General features: G+C 39.6%; 1 protein-coding gene across 3 annotated transcripts in view; it reads right to left on the bottom strand.

Annotated features, from left to right (window-relative positions):
- LOC119890330 (protein kinase C-binding protein NELL1-like) overlaps positions 1-22,499 on the bottom strand; it is a 284,276-nt gene that overhangs the window by 49,958 nt on the left and 211,819 nt on the right. For 2 of the 3 annotated variants that reach the window (XM_038701548.1, XM_038701546.1), the window contains exon 14: positions 8,258-8,380. The exons of the other annotated variant lie outside the window; for it this stretch is intronic. In XM_038701548.1, coding sequence (XP_038557476.1) covers positions 8,258-8,380 — 123 coding nt within the window. The remainder of the gene's footprint in view (positions 1-8,257; positions 8,381-22,499) is intronic. 3 annotated transcript variants of the gene reach the window in all.

Below are 22,499 nucleotides of genomic sequence, written 5' to 3'. Positions count from 1 at the left end.
GAGGAAGAAAGAGTAAGTTAAGGTAGAGAGAGTCTTAACCCCTCATTTCTTCTCAGTTCCTGTCAGCCCAGACAATCAATAGCAGTAAAATGGGCTCTTGAGATGGAGGCCTTTCTTTATGTGCCTTTGCAATCAGCCCAGTCACAGCAGGCAGCCTGGGGGTCAGCTGCAGGCCTGCTAGGTGCTGGGTACCTTGCAGATGTGGAGTTAAATTTGAAGTTGAGCATGTGATTACAAAGTGCACTAACAAGCTAGGTTTATCCAGCGTAGTTGTGTGTAACATTTTGGATTGGAAAATATCTCAAGCAGAGATGAATACAGTCATTTTAAACTTAAGATTTTAAATTGTGTTTTTAAACAGCTGTCTGCAGCAGCCTGAAAAGAATGAGCCACTACAATAGCAGCACTTCTCCATCTATTGTCTGTTTGCATAATATCAGCAGCAGGCAAATCCATTGTGTCGCTAACAGTCACCGAAAGGGCATGGCATTGCTGTAGCAACAATATTAGCCATAATTACTCTGCTGTAATAGAAATGAGATGTGAGGTGAGAGAGAGACAGCCATTATTCACACGACCACACTAGGTTGCTTGTCGGGAAAACTTAGTATAAAAAAAAAAAGAAGACCAAAGCTGTAATTTTTCTGTTGGGGACCACAAGATGATATTGTCATTCAACCAGAATCAACAAGTGTGGGCATCTTTCTAGAGCTGCATTTTTGCACCGACAATCTAACAGAGGGGGATTAATTGTAGATACAAATCTGTACACCCACAGACCTATAATGTAAGCAGACATGATGTATTTTCAGTAACAGAAACTCAGTGCTGTGGGTTCTTCCACTTAAATCATAGCTAAACAGCAACAGTCCAGTCCCACTCTACAGAGGTTGCTGAACATTCAGGGAGATGTTGGTATTTATTAAGGTTTGGTAAAAAAAAATATTGAAATTTAGAGTTTAAAGTCATTGAGTATGCAAAGCCACAGCTGTAGTGGTCCTTGTCGTCCTCCTCACAACAAATGCAAAAGGTCAAATTATATCTGTGCAAGTAAAAAGCTCTTTCTTGTAAACCATTTCAAGTGCCGCAGTGGAATTGTTGAAAATGTTAAGGAAATAAGCCATTGTCACTCAAGGGTGTTCATCACCTATTTAGCTTTTAACATGTCAAGTTAATCACATAGTCTCTGTTTCAAAACCTGATTTTGTCCCGTCTACTATGGACTCATTGCTCAAGGCTGGCTAAACACACCTTTGCCTTATTAACATTAGCAGGGACAGGCTGATGTGCTGCAGTTGTATTCAGACTAATTTCCCTTATTCCTTAGAGTGCCGCGGTGATGTATGAGGGGAATGAAATGGGAGGCACAGGTCGATTGGCCAACACTGTCGCCATCACACGGTAATGAGATCTCAGGGGGAGGGGAAAATAGAGGCCGATTTCTCCAACTCCCTGTTCGCATAATACTAATTGGCCAGAATAGAATAGGTAAGATGTAGGAAGTTATAATGATATTATTAAAAAAACACAGAATTTTCTGACCTGCTCCTGACAAATATCAGTGAGTATGATTGAAACTGTCATGAGTGGTCTCTATATAATGGATGATCATACATTAGCTACACTATATGTCCAAAAATATGTGGACACATCCATGTATGTTTGGTCTGGGAGTGCATCTCATTGTTTGTGATAGAGCCCTTATTTGCACTTGTCTGCCAACTGTTTGGGAGAGGCCCCTTTCCTGTGTCAACATAAGAATCCCCAGTACACAAATTTACAAAAAAATGTTTAATGTGAATGAACTTGACTGGTCTGCACAGATCCCTGACCTCAACCCCATCCAACAACTTGAATGAATTAAAACCTAATTGCCCAAAGTCAGTGCCCAACCTCACTAATGCTCTTAATGGGAGCAAATCCTTGCAACGGGGTTCCTTAGACTTCCCAGAAGAGTGGAGGCTGTAACAGCAGCGGATTAATGTCCATGGTTTATGACGTGGTGAATAATCATGCATGGGTGTAATGTCAAGGCGCCCACATGCTCTGTTCTGGTGTCCATTTACCATAGTGTATTTCATATTCCAGCATGAAGAAGAGGCTTTCCACCATGTTCAGTAATTTCCATGTATTTATATTCCATAATTCATATTCTAAACATTGTTTGAGACATTTCTCTCTAGATACTTTGTTCCAGCATTTGCACACTGACCGTGAGATCCAGAGTTATAAATGTGGAGGTACCACTACAGTCAGGTTGTATATTGTCTGCAGGTGTGTGTGTGTGTGTGTGTGTGTGTGTGTAGAATGAGCCTGGAGATAATCCAGTGACAGAAACTGTGTGGAAGGCACTTTGCAAATTGCATTGATCTCTCCTAGACCTGCCTCCTACCTGCCGCCTGCGTTACAGAAGGGTTGAGGTGGGTGGGTGCAGTTGAAAACACCTACTTCTTTTTCCTTCTCCTGTCGTTTTCTGTCTCTTTCCTCTATTGTTGTCTTTGCTTTTACCCTCTGCCTCATTTTCCTCTTCTTGATTTCCTTCTAGTAATTTATAGCTGGCCCCTTGCACTGACTCCATCTATCACTCTCACACACACACACACACACACACACGTCCACCTGCAGCATGACATGACACACTTTCCTTCGCTAATCATTGACTGACATGCTTTCTTCTGTCCTGTCCTTCTAATGACAACATTATTAGCTGTCACGGTGATGAGCTGCAGTGCAGACACAGAGCGTGACTTAATGGGTGAGAAATCATATTTGAACATGGCAAGAGGGTCAAAATGAACTCTGTTTTAATTTAACCTCTGTAAAATAAATTAAAATATGATTAAAATATCACAAAAGGTGCTCAGACCAGCATTCTAGATTTTGGTTTTAAACTTTAACTGGGAATTTTAGGGACTCTCAAGTAGGTTGTGAATAGAACTACATTCTACATCAGGTTTTAGAAAATCAACGGACAAACAAAAAAAATTGCATTTTACAGAGGTTCCAGGCTCGTAAACTGCAGTTGTTCTGTGTTGGTAGAACCATCACTGAGGTTGCCTATTAGGACTGGTCTCATCTGGTGATGGCTCCTTCACAGTGACTGATATCACATGATGCAACATATTTAGCTGGAAGGTTATTGAGATCGTGTTTAAGTAGTTTGGAAAATCAAAGTCCACTTAAGCATAATGATATTCCCATCTCTTGGACAGCAGCCAACCATAAGCACACAGTTATGAAAATTACATGAAAGGGCTTCCGAGCTCATGGGATCTCTTTATTTACAAATTGAGCTCTAGACATGAGTGGGGCTGCAAAAACTCTACTTTTTGAGTACTGACTTAACTGCATCATGGATTGCTTGGTGAGATTCTAAGTCTTGTTTATTCTTCAGAAGAAAAAAGTAAATTAAAATTATTGCAGCAGTCTCTATTTTTTCTGCGATTTTAATTTATTTTCCCATTAGTTTGGCTGAATCTCCACTACTCTGGTTGTTGATTTGTGATATTTTGGGGGTCTCTAAAATATTAACAGCATGCTTTATTGACATTAATTTCTATATTTCTCTATCATCATGGATCATGCAGAGCATCAGGGATTAGCTATTAAAGCGATTAATGATTCAGCAGTAAGAATCAGTCTGTCCCCCGCGGTGTCCCGCACCCCCCCCTGAAAAACTGTTTTTAATGGGCATGGCTATGATTTCCACCTTGTCTCACAAGTCTTGTTATAATGCTTTAATAGTTACTGTTGGACTATAAATCCACTGGAGTTTGGGTTAAAAAATAATAAATCCAATCTGCAGAGGTGGGTAGAGTAGCCAAAAACTGTACTTAAAGAGGTGGTATTATGCTCATTTTCAGGTTCAAAATCCTATTTAGGGGTTGTACCAAAACAGGTTTAAATGGTTTAATTTTCCAAAAAACACAATCTTTTTTGTCATACAGCACATTGCTGCAGCTCCTCTTTTCACCCTGTGTTGAACACTTTGTTTTAGCTATGGAGCGATACATCTTGTCTCTAAATGATCTTTGTTGGGTGTTGCACATGCGCAGTTCCTAGTTAAGGACTACTCGCCAATCAGAAGCAGAGAAGGGCGGATCGGTAAGAAGCCCGTAAACAAGGCTTCGGTTCAGCTGAAGATGTTGCCGACCAGCTTAGCAACATGGACTGGAGCAAGAGTTTCAGAGTGGTGAGTTATTAATCTGTAACAAATGTATCTTTCATCCATAAAGTTAAAAAAAAGTTTTAAATCCATTGACTACCTGGAGGGTAGCTAGTGTGTGGAAGGGAGAGGAGAGCTGTGTGCTGAAGCTCAGTGTTTTTGAGGGCGTGTCGGACTAGCCGCTTGGCGAGCGTTATGAGGCACATTTAGCTTTCATCCAAAGGGAAGCGGCTGGACTACAAACGAGCTGTTTTCAGGCAGTTCAGAGTTCTGTGGGAGATGGGAACTCCCTTTGGGCTGGACTTTGGGCTTTTTCACTTTGTAAACATATTTCATGCACAAAAAAGGTATATAACTCATTAAAGGAGAGGGGAAAAAGCCAAAAAGCAAAATACCACCTCTTTAAGTAAAAGTACTATTACTTTGCAAAAAGAAGTACTCAAATAGAAGTAAAAGTGGCCATCAAAATAACTACTCAAGTACAAAAGTATTTACTAAAACAATTGAGTAGTGAGTAACTTAAGAAAAAAAACCCTTAAGAGTAGTTTGTCTTTTTTGTGTGCCTAATTTGGTCTGTCTTCATCAGGCTACACTAATAAGCATGACTAGTTAAATGTAAACTGCTTCTACACTGTCAGCTTGAATATTTACTTTAAGGCAGAAAGCAGGAGCAGTTTTTTATGCATGATACACTGCGTGTAGCTATTTACTATTAAACATTAGCATTAACTCAACAGACACTGCTCTCTGTCAGCTCAGTGTCAGCACGGTGTGGCCTACTGACTTCACGGCCGAAACCCGCTGCACCAACACGGTCTCATCTCAGGGCGTCAGATACCGATGCTTTGAGAAATCCTGACAAGGATGAGACGGGCTTGGCTGCACGTTGCGCTAAATTTGAATCTGTAGCCTAGATATTAGCTGCTAGCACCATTTGAAAGCCATACTACCATGCTGTAGCTTCAACCATTATTCTTCTCTAACAGAGTCATGTAGATGCTTGACTGAAGTAGCGAAGTAGCATGATGAATGTATCCATATGTGAAAGTAATGATTTTTTTCTTAAAAACTACTCAAATAAGAGTAAAAGTATGATGCAATAAAACTACTGACAAATATAAAAAGGTTACTTGAGTACATATAACGGAATAAATGTAACTCGTTACTACCCACCTCTGCAAACTAAATCCAGTATTAAATTTCAATGATTGACATTCGACTTGTGTGCTACAATGTTCTGCCTATCTGCACATTGGCTAAATGATGAAAAATTGCAATGTTACATACATTACTCTTAATGTTAATAAAAACACAACCCTAATATCAAGGAAAAAGATCTTGCATCACAGAGCTTTAGAAAACTGAATACACACTGTGTGTTTCCCTCTCTTCACCTCACTGGCTCCAGTGTGTGAACAGGGGAGTCCAGCTCCCTGGATGATGCTCCTGTTTCTGCAGCTCTGATGATGGACCCTACTGATATCTGTTGTACATCAGGGAGCACGAGCTGTGACTCTCCTCTGGCTTGTAGAAGCTGCGAATGCTCTAATGAGTCTCCCCAGACTCTATAACAGGCTTAGATGAACTGCTGTTGACTGTCCTGCTTCAGCTGCCCCAAACCTGCTGCCAAGGTCCCACTGGGCAGCCTTCAGTGTAAATATACAGTTAAATATAGTTCATACAGTACTTGGCTTGGAGTGGACACATAACCAGAGAGTCAAATTTGAAGGTTGCATGTGCACACATATACACCTAAGAATGTCAGAGGGCATGTAAACAGCCACACAACTCTCCACAAATATTCACTAACAAATGCCACTGCAAGTGCTTTTCATGTAACTTGTAAACAAGCATAAATGCAATTTTCTGTTTGATAAAGGAGTCATTTAACACAGTGCAGCTTCCCCTGAATGGGAACTAATTTTGGTATAATAAAACAGCAATAAGTCACTCTTGTTATAAAAATGAAGAGCATTGACTGATGTTATTCAATAACTTGCTCAGAGAGTTTTTTTTAAAGATGCCTATTTTGAATTGGCCTACAATACAAATGGCTAGTTCAAGCCAAAGGCCAATGTTAACTGGCCAGACATCTTGATTGTGACAAGCTACTGAAACTAGGTAACATCTCAAGGTTGTTATATCAGCATGTTCAAGAACTTTCAAAACTTACTTTAAATGGCAGGATGTTTGTTTTTAGACACATTTGACCAAAGCTGAAACCTTGAAATGGACCAGTAGGGGTTATACAAAGCTTGATTCACTTTTAATCACCATATTTTGTAAGTCACTGTGCTTTACAGGTGTATCATGCCTCTGAAGTCCTGCCGTTGATTTAAAACATCAGGACTCTTCTGTAGATTCCTTCAAAAAGCAGCTAAAGACACACCTGTTTAAACATGCATTTGGTTAACCTGCATGCACCAGATTCTTTTACCTGCTATGTATTAATTGTGAATTATTTTACCACTTACTGCATATTTATCATGTATCTTACTAGATGATGCGCAATTATTTATTTTTATCACAGGCTGTTTTATAGCTCACTTGGCTCGGGTGGTCATTTTATCTCATCCGTTATCTGTTTTTGTTCCTTAAATGTTAATATTGTTGTGAAGCATTTTGTGACCGTCACGAAAAAGGCTATACAAATAAAGTTTACGTACTAGCTTCAGTTATAAACTTCTGGATGTCTGAAAATTTCCTCTATCTCTAATTCTGACAAAAATGAGCTCCTTATGATCAGCCTTGATTGTTTCACAAAGGAGGCCAGGTCACTATATTGGCCTCCTAGCTAGCTAGCAATATCAAGACCGCCTCAAGAATCTTGGTATTCTGTTTGACCAACATTTGAACTTTGAACCCCATTTAACTAAGCTCATTCAGTCTTGTTTATTCCAGTTGAGAGCTATTGCTAAAATCTAAGCTATATTATCAGCTGAAAACATTGAACTTCTAGTACATACTGTAATCTTTTCTCATTTACACTACTGTAACCCGCTCTTTACTTGCATTGCTCAGTCCTCTTTAGCCCGTCTTCACCTAGTGCAAAATACAGCAACTAGGCTGTTGACAAATACTAGTTGTTTGGTTGTAGCTCCTAAACTCTGGAATAGCCTTTCCCATTCATGAGGTCTGCTCAATCTGTTGTTGTCTGCTGCTGAAAACTCATTTCTACAGGTTAGGATTCTTATAAAAACTCTGACATAAGTTTGTTTATTTTGGCTGTATGTTAATCTTGTATTTGTATTTTGCATATGTATGTGAATCTATGTATGCACTATGTATGGTGGTGTGTATGGTTGTATGTAAGGATGCATACTTGTATTTGCATATTTGTATTTGACCATATCTGAAGAACTGTGTAACTGTGTGTTTAAAAAAGCGCTATATACATAAAATTATTATTAGAGATTTTACAGATTACCAGGTTACATAAAGCAGGTGTTAACTGCGTTGATATAGTCCTTGAAATGCTGTTCAGAGGATATGTTACCTAGATGTCTAAAAAACTTTTGCCAAATTATTGCTTATGAAATGCTGCACTATGCTGAGTTAAGTATCCAGTTCAGGATTTATTTTTATTTTATTGAAGCACTTTTCCACTTTGATTTAACCATTGACTGTCCCTGTTGTCATTTTTTGAAGACCAACAAGTGCCTTAGCTATTAGGCTGGAGTGTACTAAAACAGGCTGCAGTAGCCTTAATAGAGGCTTTTAAAAAGAGATTAAATTCTTTTGTTTACATATTGTAACACACACTTCATAGAAAACATTTCTCATTTCCACCCTCTTCCTTTCCTCAATCTGTATGATTCTGTAGGGCCAATCAAGCGAGGCGCCTGGGTGGAGCGACAGGTCAACATGGAGCAGGGTGAGCCGTGAGGGATGAGGCTGAAACTGGTCCAGAATCAATTGCCACCATCTCTGTAGCAGCTGCTGTCTGGTTAGGTGATGTGAAAGAAGTGAACCAGACCGCCCATGATGTTATAGAGCAGAGGTTCAGCCACCATCAATGGATTTGGAGAAAGGTTTTTGGTCTGTTTTTGTGTGTGTTTGTGTCTGGAGGGTTGTTCCAAGGCAGGAACGTACCTCTGCAGATGGTGCCGTTGCCCACGTAGCCCGGCTTGCAGGTACACAGGTGTCCTCTGATGGTGTTGGTGCAGATGGCGTTCTCATCACACAAATTCTGACTGCTGGCACACTCGTCATGCTCTGAGGGAGATATAGAGGGAGAAACTCCATAGTCAGAATGGCTGTGTATATTTTGTGTGTATTTGTTCTTGGAAAAATGCTCATTTTCTTTTTGAGATGAGCAGCCATGCAAACTCCACTGATGAGGTGAGAGTCAACAAGCTAGCTGGCTGAGATTGTGAGGCCACAGCTGAGTTTTTATTCTGTCAAAAGACAGTTTTCTGAATATCCATGTTTCCACACACCAGTTCTGCTTGGCACGTTCAATGGATATGTAGGTTACGTCAAACATTGACAAAGCTACAGTTACTTTTTCTAGCCTAGATTTACTTAAAACGCACCATAAGCTGGTAGAGGTTTTAGGAGCAACAGCTGATACATGCCAGCTATGATACTGATTGTTCAGTAGCCAAATGGTGTTGGCTTAGATACTAGTGATTAGTGGGACACAACATCAAGTGTCCAGTGTAATGTCAGTAAATGGCTTACTCCAAGTTGCTACTGAAAACTATGGGACTACAGCGGCTGCTGAGATACCATGAGAGGATCACAAGATCTGTGATTGACCAGCATGGGCAGCTTGTGTTTCCAATGCCAGTAGAGAGTAGTTTTGATAGTGAGGACAACATGAGGAAAGTTGAAAATGCATTGCTCTAACAGTAATGACACAAGGTGAACATTTCAACTGTTGCTTAAAGTGAATAAAAGTATGTAAACACAAATAATGGGGGAATATAATTAAAGCAATATCAGATTCAGACTGTATTTAATATGACTATGACCTGAAAACTGCATTCTCATATATCCATACATATCTGACTTGTGCTGAGTAGCCTTCACTGAAAGCTGACTCATGCTTTGAATCCAGTTATTATAACTCATCAAAACAATGTACCATCATGACTATCAAAGCAGAAATAGAAAAAGATTATTTGCCTGTTGCCTACAGATAGCTGTGGAGATGCAAACTGAACCAGTCACAATGAAGAAAAGACCATCACATCAGTTCGCTACATCTCTAGATAGAGACTGGGGCCGCTGTTGTGCCAAAACCTTCCAAGTGCATTTTATCCTTGAATTGAAAGCAACACGGTCCTTCATGGGCTGGATACATTTTATGGCCATAAAAATGAGACTATCATTAAAGAAAAGAGTGCAAGGACAGCAGTCTGAAAACATGGCCAGTTTTGTTTCATTCATGAAACACTGACTCACTAATGGCACAGTGCTACACTACACAGTACTTTATTTATCGTACATGCTCAGTGTTTTATATTCTGCTGGGTACCATGAACTGCTCTCTTGACTTTTACATGTTTGCTGTAAGCTGGAGGCCAGGGGGAATAAGAAGTGGGTTTAGTGCTGCAGGCGGTGCATGATTAAGCACCACTGGAAGACCTTCTACTAAACAGTAATTCCATCTCACTGCTCTGATAGTATAAGTCAGAAATTTTCACATGTAGCTGCATAGCAAAACTTTATTTTTGCTTTAAGGATGTTTGCTAAATACTCTCTTTGAAGGTGTGTACTGCGTCTACTGAGGATCTTGGATAAAGTTCAAGGAATATTCCACTGAGCCTAGTTGATTGTCAAGAACTCAGCCTTTCGCCCGATATAAGCTGGGATTGGCTCCAGCCCCCAGCGACCCTGTACACACGATAAGCGGTTGACGATGGATGGATGGATCTATCTGTAATGTTCCTATATTTTATTTGGACCATTGGCTCCATGGTATTGACTAGCTTGTCATATGCAAATCACCCCCTCAGCCAACACCATGAAGCAACCAACGCCAGACCCAAGCCACAGCCAGCGGGCCATCCCAGTTTAGCTTAGGTTGCTGTTAGTTTCCCTTCCTTGCATCGCTGTTTGCAAGTACAAAGTAGTGGTCGACCGATATGGCTTCTACAATGGCAGAAGCCTATGCCAATATTTAGAGAGCAGGGCGGAAAATGGCTGATATATAATGCCGATATCAAAACAAAGAAAAGCCATGTATAATTCCACTATTCCATGTAGAGTACAATCTGATATATTTTGTTATCTTAGGGTTGCTAAAATGTGGTGTTTTAGAAGGAATTTTTATTAATTAATGAAATAGAAATATACATTGGGCTCTGCTGTAGATTTCGGAACGCGACTGGTGTTTAAGGGAGTGTGGGGTACAGTTTGTCAGAAGTTACATCATTCAACTGCAATTATTCTCTACAGTTTAATATATATATTTAACGCTAGCCAGTAATGGTTTTAGATTAGATTTGCTATCATTTAGGATGGGGGGAAACATGTTAACATTTAGAAAAGACGATTGTGACTGAGGAAATTTAGGGCTTGAAACTAACTTGGAAGTTGTAGTTAAATTGGCAGAATTACCCTCATGAATGTGGGAAAAGAAAGTGCAGGGATTGGATTAAGTGCTGTAGGGGAGCAGAAGAGAAGGCACTCGGGAGCAAGCATAAAGGTTTCAACCTTTAAATTGTCCCGGAATAAACGCCCTGAGTCCTTTACATAGAAATCAGTGCACAGGCTGTTATAGACAACTGTGAAAATCAGGGAAGTTATGTTATAATCCGCACACATTGGCAATACAAAGCAATTGATACATGTAAATTGCTTCACATTCTTATGGTACCTTTAAGTGCCAGTGCGCTATTAGAGAAAAAGGGAAATCTGATGCATACATTTCTATAAAGATCATAATTATAACCACATTATGGATCTGTCTGCAGCTTATAAATATAGAATTCATTGATTTTTGGCAATGTGTTTATTGACTGAATCTTATTTCTGGGTTTGTACAACTGATTTAGCTGCAGTGAATGCATCTTCAAATAAAATCTAACATGATTTTAGATGATAATGAACAATACATTGAAAAGCAACCTTTGATGATGCTGCAATGGGTATTTACAACAGAGATGCACGGCTGAACTATGCTTTTTTTTTTTTTTTTTTTTTTTTTTTAAATCAAACCATGAACTGTGTCTTTAAGAGCCAGTCAGGACCTGGCTTGAGGCTGCTTCCACTCAAAAGGTACACACTAACTAAAACACACTTCTCATTAATATGCAAAAGCTTTGGGGGGAGTCATGACTAATACATTCTCCTTAATTAATGAGTGGTACTCATGAAGCCCCGAAGCAACTAGGATAAATTATTTAGCTTTTCACATCCCAAGGATTTCCTCCCCACGTTGAACTATAAAGTGGAGGTGAACAGTGCTGGTTCGATGTGTAAGAGTTTATGTGAAGGGATATGAAAAGGGATATGGTAGAGTAATAGAGGAGGAGTTACATTATTACATTTCTGTGCTAATGGCTGTATGCTGATGGAGGGTAGAGCAAAACAATCAAAACACTGATGCCCACAGTTGCTAATTAATGCAGTTTAATGTCCACTGGCCAATTTGAAATTATAGAGTTCAAAGTACAAACAGACAGATGCATTGGCTGAATTGATGGATAATGACTAAGTAAAAAACTATGAAGGCGAATAAGCAATAAATCCCTCCTAAAACACAGAAGCCCTATATTGGTGGCAGCAAAATGACCACTGCAAGCAGTATTTTCCTAACCTTGAAATTGTTGTATTGGTAATAGTTTCCTTTGGTCTTTTGGTACCTAGTACAAAGTGCACAGGTGGGAAAAGAGGCATAAATAGGTTCAATGCAAAGTTAAATGTTATTTCAACACATTCCCAACTCGTCAAATATGGCCGCTTGGTCGTTGGCCCTATGCTTCAAACTAAGACACAATGTATGTACCCCTCTATGGTCAGTTTTGCACATGCAGGGATCCGCAGTCAAGTTAGCAATAACAAATATGCAACATCCGGTTAGACTTTAAAAATAAAGCTTGCTGCGAAACATTTTGTCATAGGTGACCTTCGTCGTCATGGTAACAATAATAAACATGTGGTTAACATTATCAATGCTCAGAGTTTGGTTAGGTTTAGGCATTAAACTAAGTGGTAAGATTTAGGAAAAGACCATTGTTTGTGCATCATAGCCCAGTCAAAGAAAGGAAAAAATTATTCTTCAAATGCATTATGAAGCATACACTGCTGTGTCACATTTGAAAATATGATTTAAGTATTTACAATATGAACTGAATTATGACTGAAACCGCATGAGATTGATATGATCATATTATCTATTTTTTAATTAATTTCTATCTCCATTGTACTAAGTAACTGCTAAAATCATCATTCATCATGCAGAGTGGAACAACGCACAATGCAGATGACTTGTTGTCGTCATGGGTCACTGTGATTGGGGCAGAAGTTTCAGACCTATTAGGCCGGATGCGACTGGCAAGAAGCAGAGCAGTTTTATTTCTTCATGGGTCAAATGTAGATAATTAAGCATCTTATATTTATTAATCACAACACCCTCTAATCTACCCGCGACCCTGTACGCAGGATAAGCGGTTGACGATGGATGGATGGATGGACCCTCTAATCTATATTCAGCTTCATCCCCTTTGCACTTTGTGCTGCTGCACATGCATGAACCAAAATGGCAAGTGCGCTTGGAGATGCTCACTCAGTCTGTGCACCCAGGATCCACCATATAACCTGTCCTTGTGCTTGTACAATTAAAATAGGACCCTTTAAAAAGTAGCTACGGTATATTGTTACTGTGCCTTAAATATCCGTCTACTTTGTTATTTTGGTGTATTTTGCTTTTTATTGTCTAAAAGGAAAAAGTTTAATGTCACATTAATATATTTCCAGTGCAGATACACTTACAGTTGTAGGAAATATTTGTTTATGGACCTTTGCTTAGCATCAGTTACCTGTTCTCAGCTAATTGTGAAACAGTGCAGTGTTTTTGAGCTAGCCATAACTTTATAAATCATTCTTGTGTAGCAACTTTCATACAGGTCAGTGAATGTTGAAGTGTTTTTTAGGTTACTGACAAATGAGACTCATAAGATAATAGAGAGATTGGCACTAAACCAACAGAAGACAAATTTTTACACAAAGTTCAAATGTAAAGATGATGATCTGAAAAAAGCAATATACCTGCATACATATATATATGCCTAATATCTATAAAATGTCAGGTGAAAAAGGTACGTTTAAAGACTAGATTTTAAGACATTAATACTTTTAACTTGTTCCAACAACTCAAGGCATAGAAGCTGCTACACCAAAGGCACTTCGGAACGTCTATTATTATTAGAAGGCAGTTATTACCTGAATTGTGCGAAGGTCTGTTTAACATTGTGAGTCATTTGATTAAATGTTCATTTCAAAAAAACACTTCACATTTGTGTTTCTATAGAAAAATGTCCTGGCCAACACCCGGTGGTTAATGAAGAAAATGCATTTTAATGCACCTCTACACTGGCATAAAAAATTTGCTGTGGTAGCTGTCGATCGGTGGGTGGACTGAAAAATAAATTACAGCTCTCACAGACTAATTAAAGGAATGTATAAACCATCAGAGATTGATAAGATCTACCAGTTAGAGTATCCAAGGGGGGATTTTTTTTTTCTCCCTATAATACAATAACCTAACGCAGTGATGAATGATTGTGTCTCTAGAAAGTTATTACATTTACAGTAAGCACAGTGATTCTCCTGGAGATGACAACCTCGTCTGAGCGCGTTGCCTGTCTCTGTCAGGTTTGGTCTAATTAGCGATGATTATTAAGTGATGCAGTGTCAAGCCTGGACATGTTGAGGTGACCCCCCAAAGCTCTGGGCTAATGAGGCGTAATGACTGATCATTAGGACTATGGACAGTGGACGTCAAACTCAGTATGGCTTCTGCACTGTCAACGCAGCAGAAAACGCAGGGTTATAGAGGATCAGAGGGATGACTGACGTTGTTTTCTATTTCAAAAACAAACAATGTTTCTCGCCAATGACAGCAGCTCAGAACTAGATCTGTGTCCAAAATCTGTTCCTCCTTCATTCATTTACTGTTGCGTTATAATATTTTGGTCTTCACTGTTTGACCTTTTAAGACCACAACAGTGCAGAAATGTACACTTTCAAAACAAAACATGCTTCAGTTTGAACACAAAGTTATTATTTGGCTTGTTTTATTTACTTTATTTGAACAAGCGCTGACAGTAAAAAATCTTCAGGAATTCTAGCTTTTCAAGTTTTCTCTAGTTTCTCTCCTTTTGCCTTTTCTTTCTGTAGGTGAAGTGGGGTCATAAAGCCCCAGGATAAATGCAAATTTTCCGCCCAAATTAAAACATTTTCTATTCACAAATAGCTATTTGCCTCCATTTGCAGTGCCTACAGCTAATTATGTGTCCACTCGCCTCTTCACATCGACTTTGTATATAATCACGATGGCTGTAAAACTCAGTTACTTGAGGTAGGTGGATTTGGTATACAGTATATAGAATATACAATATGACAGTATTAACAGTATGAACAGCTCTGAAATAGAGAATGATGAATAAACAATAGGTGTTAATAAGTAAACAGGTGGCTGATTAGAGGCAGAGTTACTGGGTTATTGCACAGGAATTGTTCCTGACACAGTGAGGCAGAAATCAGCTGTTCATCAGAGTGATGCTTGTGTGGAAACTGTTCCTGAGTCTGTTGGTTTTGGCGTACAGTGCTCTGTAGTGCCTACCAGAGGGGAGGAGCTGGAACAGGTTGTGTCCGGGGTGAGATGGATCTACAGTGATGTTTCCTGCCTGTTTCCTGACTCTGGAAATTTATAAGTCCTGATTGGAGGGCAGTTTGGCACCGATGATCTTTTCTGCAGTCCTGACTGTCCGTTGTAGTCTGTGCTTGTCCTTTTTGGTGGCAGATCCAAACCAGACAGTGATGGACGTGCAGAGGACAGACCGGATAATGGCTGTGTAAAAGTGGATCAGCAGCTCCTTAGGCAGGTTGAGCTTCCTGAGCTAACGCAGGAAGTACATCCTCTACTGGGCCTTCTTGATGATGGTGTCCGTGTTGGGCTCCCACTTTAGGTCCTGGCATATAGTGGATCCCAGAAACCGGAACTCAAATGCGCCACGCTTCACGCCGTGAGCTAAGATCGTTGAAATAGGGCCCCAAATCCCATACACTGCTTCTTTAAAATGGCAGAATGTAGTGCGTAGTAGTCGGGCACTTTGTCAACTTCAAAATGTTTCCCCCTCCAAACTTCTTCAATGGTTACATTTAAATCCCTTTTGAGCCCCCCCCCCCCCCCAAAAAAAAAATTATTATATTATTATTATATTACATTATATTTCAGATATTAACAGTTTAGATTTCTGGAAAGTCCAAAGAATTTATAAAGATCAGTGTAACAGAAGTTTTTCTTCTTTCCTCTCCCAGACACCTCAGATTTACAATTAGATTACTGTAAATAAAGTAGTTAACCTCGACCAGCTACAACAGTATTATACTGTTTACATATTAATACGTCTACTTTACTTAAGCAGGATTTTGAATGCAGGGCTTTTACTTGTAATTGTTGCTGATGTAGAGGTCTTAAACAAAAACGACATTACTAAAGCCTACCATTAGAAACAGCAGGGGTTTTGCTTTTACTGTTGAGGAACCGCACTCACTTAACATACTTAGGACCACTGAGTGATTTGTTGCTAGTATACAATAAAATTGAAGACGCAGTTATTGGCCATTTATAGCTAGACACAATAGGAGATTAGGTTTGGCCTAATATGCCAAAAGAAAAACAAAAAGATACATTTTTTTATCCTCCATAAATGTGCATCATGTTTGAAAAGGATAAAGTTGCATTAGATTTGCTGTGTCATGTTTAACTATGATTAAATTTAAAGTTTCAATATGGCTCAAGAATGATCTATTATCAGTAGGGATGGGAATCGATACCCGGTTGGGTTTCTGTAAATAACATCAAAGAGTACCGTCTAGACCTGCTCTTTTATGAAAAGCCCTTTGAGATAACTGTTGTGATTTGGCGCTATATAAATAAAATTGAATTGAAAACCGGAAATTCAATAAGGTCTGAGCTTATCGATACAGCTAGCGAGACTAGTGGGTCCTATAATGTAATGTTATGTCTCAGTTGTCCAATCTGGTTTAACTTGAAACGCGATTGATAAGAAAGCTAATGTTTTTTATTGATGGCACCAAAATGGATTATTAAACGGGCCCGGGACTGTTTATCATCAGGCTGCAGCCTCTTTCTGCTCCCTGTTGGCTACTACACAAATACACACAGCGGCAGCAGAGAGAGAGAGGCCGCAGCATCATGGTGGAGACGGTGAAGTTAATGTATAACCAGCTGATGACAGTTAAGTTTGCTCCAAACTACTCAAGTTGATGACAGCTACGCTCGTTACTGTAAGTACGTGCAATAAAACCTTTGCGAGTAAAAAGACAATACTTTATCAATACACCTGTCTGTAGGGTAAACATATAGAAAGGGTTAATTTAATCATCTCTGTCCAGTCTCTCATCACTGTATGTTTTATACAAGCACAGCTAACATTAACATGGCAATTAGCCAAATATTACAAACAAGCTTAATAGAAAGCTGTCTGTCTGAAGCATAGACTGGTCTTCAGTCTTAAAATTTGGCACATTGCTAAAAAATCAGCTGCTGGCTGAGACAAACCAGCCGCTCCTCCTTCAACAAAGTAACGCTACCTGCAGGCCGTGAATAAGAGCAGAAGAGGAGAAGGAAGGACTGATACAGACTGATGTCTGAGTTCTTGATTCTTTCTGAACGTCACATAGACTTTATATAGTGACTTTGCTGTTGTAAACATTAACGTTGCTGATCTAGAAACATTTAGCTCTATTTAAAATTAAATTAGCAGCTAAAACGCACACTTGAATATATTTTATTTATCGCAAGTCATATGTCATCTCATTATATAACAATCTTATCGCCCATTCAATACTTTCCTTATTTCGTGCAGGACTACCTCATGCTCGTTGTGTCTGGCCTTACCAAATAACTGTCACCAAATAATAAAGTATTGATAGTGGTATCGAGAAAGATTCGGATCATTAAGCAGTCTCAATAAGGGTATCAATAAAAATGAACAATCCCCATTCATAGTTTACATTTAGTTTGGTAGACACTTTTATCCAAAGCGACTTACATTTAAGGAACAACATACAAGCATCAACAGAACATCAAATACAGATCTACAACTGAAAATACATACTAGAAAGAGCAGCAATAAATACTAGTAAGAGCTCATAGTACATATCCCATCAATTGGGTAAATACCTAGGGAAGGAAGTAAGAGTTAACAAAAAGTGCAATCAAAACAAAAAAGTGCAATCAATACAAGATAATTGTAGAGGATAGAAGAAGAAGAGCACAGGAAGTGCATGTTAGAGTTTAGGAGTTAGAGGTGTTATAAGAGGAAGTGTTCTCGGAAGAGATGAGTTTTCAAGAGCTTAGTTAGCAAGTTAGAGAGGGACGCCTCTGCTCTGATGGCGTGGGGTAGCTCGTTCCACCATCGTGGTGTCACAGATGAGAATAGCCGGGACTGGGATTGCGTGAAGGGATGGCAGAGCCAGGAGGCGTTCATTGGAGGAGCGTAGGGGCCGAGAAGGAACGTAAGTTTCTATTATGGAGTTTCGATAGACCCATGGTAGATGGGTGCAGACCCAGTAGTCACTCTGTATTCAAGCATTAGTGACTTGAATTTGATACTGGAGGCCACGGGGAGCCAGTAGAGGTCACTAAGTAATGGAGTGATGAGTGCTTTTGGGCTGATCAAAAACCAGACGCGCTGCTGCGTGCTGAACCATTTGTAAGGGTTTCACCGCACAAGCTGGAAGACCTGCTAGGAGGGCATTGCAATAGTCGAGGTGAGAGATAACCACGGCCTGAACCAGAAGCTGGGTGGCGTACGGCCTGATTTTCCTTATGTTGTATAGAGCAAAGCGGCATCACCGAGAGACAGCAGCAACATGGTCTGAAAAGAACAGCTGGTCATCAATCATGACACCCAAGTTTCTCACCACCCTGGTTGGAGTGATGGTTGTGGAGCCAATATGTAGTTTGATGTTATGGTGGATAGATTGGCTTGACTGGAATGACCAAGAGCTCAGTCTTAGAGAGGTTTAGCTGAAGGTGGCAAGCCTTCATCCATGCAGCTATGTCCGAGAGACAGTCTGTGATCCGTGCTGAGACGGTGGGATCGCCTGGCGGGAAGGATAGGTAGAGTTGCGTATCGTCTGCGTAGCAGTGGTAAGAGAAGCCGTGCGAGCGAATGATCGGCCCCAGTGAGGTGGTGTAAATTTAGAAGAGAAAGGACCCTAGCACTGAGCCTTGGGGCACCCCTGTGGAGAGGCAGTGGGAGGAGGACAACTGTCCTTGCCACAAAACATTGTAGGAACGCCCCGAGAGGTAGGATTCGAACCACAGATAGTTATCAGTAAAAGCATGCGCAAGGTTGAATAGGTTAATCGATAAATAAACAAAATGCCACAAATGACATTAGAGAACGTTTTAGAGAACAAAGATAATAAGACCCATAATGGAATAATGTCCAAACTTATCTTGTCAACATAGCTCTTCCCATTAAGAGACCTGTAAGCCATTACTTTACCAGAGAGAAGAACCAAACTATAGATGTCGAAAATGTTGGTAGTGTGACATTAGTATGTTCTCAAGACTTTGTTCAGACTGCAGGCAAAGCAGATTAGTTTCTCAAATCAGATCTTTAAGACAGACTGTCCACAAGTTTATTTGCAAGTGATCAGATCGGATTTGTGTGTCCAGACATCACCAAACTATCTGCATGGGTTGCTGTGGTAACGACGCAGGCGTCAGTCACTATGTATGCTGATGGGGCGGCTTTCCATGCGGAAGCAAGAAATGGAGATCCATCATCTCCCTCCAAACAATCTCGTTGTCAAGTCATGGTGCAGAACTCTTCCGTCCCACCAGATGAACTTAGCGACGGATGGATTCTGCTCAACTGCTCTGATGCACTTCCGTCTGGATTTGACGTTGTTATGTGTGGTGTTGAGTGTGACACAAAAGACACTATGAAATCCCCACCTGGACTGAGACGCATCTTCCGATCTGATATAAGTCGCATTTCAAACCACCTCCAAATGACGCTCAGATCCGATTTGCAAAAATTGAAATTCATGTGGTTTTTTGATATCCAGACTTCAGATCAGTCTGGATCTGCTAAAAAACTAATCTGGGCTGGCAGTCTGAACAAGGCCTTAGTCTCTGAAACTGCATAAATTCACAATTCCTGTTTATGTGCACCAACTAACTAATGTCACCTGACTGAGAGGCATAAGTCCTGTGCCATAAAAAGCTCTTTCTCAACTCTAACCATCTCTCATCCTGGCAGTTTTTTTACTCAAAGTAGATTGGAAATGTCAATTTACATAATGTTTTTCATGTCACACTAAACTGAAGTGTTGTTCATTTGAATGTCTGACATCTGCCAAGATTTCACCTATCTTTCTGGTCCTTTTTCAACACTTAAAACTTATGTATTAGGAGATCTATGAGTAAAACCAACACCTCATGATTCACTTTTCCTTTGCTTAATAAATTTCTAAAACATGTCCTCATCTCTTAAGCTCCTATCGTCGTCTCATTCAATAATGTCAAGTAGAACATTCAGTAATGTAAAATTTAATGACCAGTGACAAGCCCATAAAAAAAAAAGAACAGAGCACCGCAGGATTTTTCAAAGGTTTTTTCTGTCTTTTTTTTTTTTTACCAACACAAAGTCGTCATGCTCACTTTCTGCCTCGGCCTTGTTGCTCACCTTGATGTGATGTGAACTCAGCAGAGATCTGTCCTGTGACAAGGGAAAAAATATTGATTGCTTGTCATAGCATTTAGCCTGAAGGACATGGATTTCCATAAAATTAGACTGAGAACATTTTAGATTTTCCTGCAGTAATCCACCTGGAGTTCAAGAGGCTGTTTTATTTTGACCGCCGGTCAATGACTTCCACTTTACACAGCTGCTTCTTAGTACTTCTGTATGCAAGCCATGTGTGTGCTCAGAAATAAGAACATTGTATTATTACAATTTGATTAAAACAAAATGGGGCTTAATAGGCAGTGTAAAATTGGATACCTTTATAAATTTGCTTCTGCTTCTTTATCTGTCCTTATACGATGCAGATAGAACTAAAATGGGTACAATGGGTTCTTGGAGCTTTGTCGCTGAAAACACTTGAAAAGCTGATAAGTGGTCCTTCTGATACTGGCCAAAAAAACAAGCTAACATAACATCATATTTTATAACAGTACATTTCCACCTTAGCTTTTTCCTATAATGATTCCTATTTTGATTTTATAATCATCTACATACAGCACTTTTATACCAAAGTGCTTTACTGTATAATATGCCTCTGATTCACCCACGCATCAGAACACACACACACACATTCACAAGTGATGGAGCCTTGTTTATGAGGACTGGAGCTTCTTGCGCTAACATCTGAACATGCAGTGGTATTACAGACTTTACAATGTCTTATTACTTTAAACTATGTTAATAAGCTCATTTTACAATAAAATGGGGCGGGGAATCGTTGACACCTACATGGCTGCTGAGGTAGTGTGTGTGTGTGTGTTAAAGTCACATGTTATTATTAACATGAAACACTGAAGTCCTGGTACTTTAAAAACAAGTGCTTCTCATTATGCTGCAAATATGAACATCATGACTTACAGCCGCTACTTTATTGGTGTTTAGCAGTGTTTGGTTTACTTTATGGTGTCCTGACCCCACAGTTCATATCCTCTGTGTGTGTAGCTGCAGCAAGGAGCCTGCAAGATAATGCAGTTCATTTACTGCCCAATGAAATATACAGCTCAAGGCAATAAAGATGCTAAGGCTGCAATTCACATTAATGAAAGCATGTTCCATTAATGTGCTCTATCAGTAAACATTAATCCCATAGCCACAGGGCATTATTATTCCAAATGTCTACGTGTGGATTCAGCCAGGAGAAAAGGAAGGCAATGCATCAAAGACAAAGCTATTGTCTAATAGCTTACAGAAAAAGCAGCGTAACATGACGACAGACATCACTCTGGATGGTTGTACAGTCAGCTAATAAGCAGGAGGAAACGCTCCTTACATCAAACTGTATTGGGGAAGCTAAATATAAACACCAACTAATTCCAAATGGATGAAAGTGAGGACTAAGGAAAACTTATCAGCCTCCTTCCCAAACTGTGTTTGATGGGCTTATTAAATTGGCTGGTGCCAAGCCAGCCTGACAGCGTGACCTCCATTTTCGAAGTGTTAATGTATACAGGGAGGGTTGCCAAGGTTTCCAGACTTGTCACACCTCAGCTCCACATTCATTACATGTATAATTGGAATTGGATTTGATCAAATTTTCATTAAACATATAATGTGTCTAAGGGGGATGCAGCCTTTCCCAATGCTAGATGTTTGGAGAATATACTGTATGTAGCAACTGATGCATGAAATTAATGGCAGCTTCTTTCGGTCAGTCATACACCAAAGCCTGAACATACGGTCTATGAACAGAAGGCTGATAAGTAAAAAAGTCAAGAATTGATCAGTAGAGTGCAGATGAGGGTAGATGAGAAATATACATTAGAGGATCAAAAGCTCGGAATAAAGGATTAGTGGACTTTAGGCAAACACTTAAATCTGCTTAATTCAATCGATACAGTTAAAATACCACCGTGTGTTTAGGTCAGATAAAGGAACAATAAAGAAGTCAGAGGTAGACATACTAATGCTATTGATTAGAGCTTGATTGATTTTTATATCAATATTGATTTTATATTGATATTTTAAAGATCAAAATACAAGAATGTATTAGTCATTTTTCCTTTTTTATGAGCCTGTCCTCCACAGAAAAATGACCATATAGGTCGTATTACTCACACAAAATTACGACTCATGTTTATGTATATTGTGGCAGCAACCTCTAGTGGCCATTAAACACAAACACATGACAAAGACGGCTCCGTATTGTAAATAGTTTTACTCGTGGTGTGGAGGGTTGGGTGGAAGGTTAGCAACTCTATCGCCTTTTACCTGGGAGACCAGTGTTCGGTCCTGTGTGAAACAAGACTGATTTGTTTATAATATAATATAATAAAGTTAAGTAGCATTAGCTACGTTAGCTTTGCGGCTTTAGCTTACTATGTTAGTCTTAAGTGTTGACTCCCCGTAGTGCCTAACCCTTACCCTAACCT

Source organism: Micropterus salmoides, unplaced genomic scaffold (genome assembly GCF_014851395.1).
Source record: "Micropterus salmoides isolate LMB-PRFRI ecotype aquatic unplaced genomic scaffold, ASM1485139v1 Ms_hic_scaffold_6, whole genome shotgun sequence".
In the NCBI taxonomy this organism is placed as follows: Eukaryota; Metazoa; Chordata; class Actinopteri; order Centrarchiformes; family Centrarchidae; genus Micropterus; species Micropterus salmoides.
Note: the sequence above shows the minus strand (reverse complement) of the source record. Positions and strands in the feature narration are given on the sequence as shown.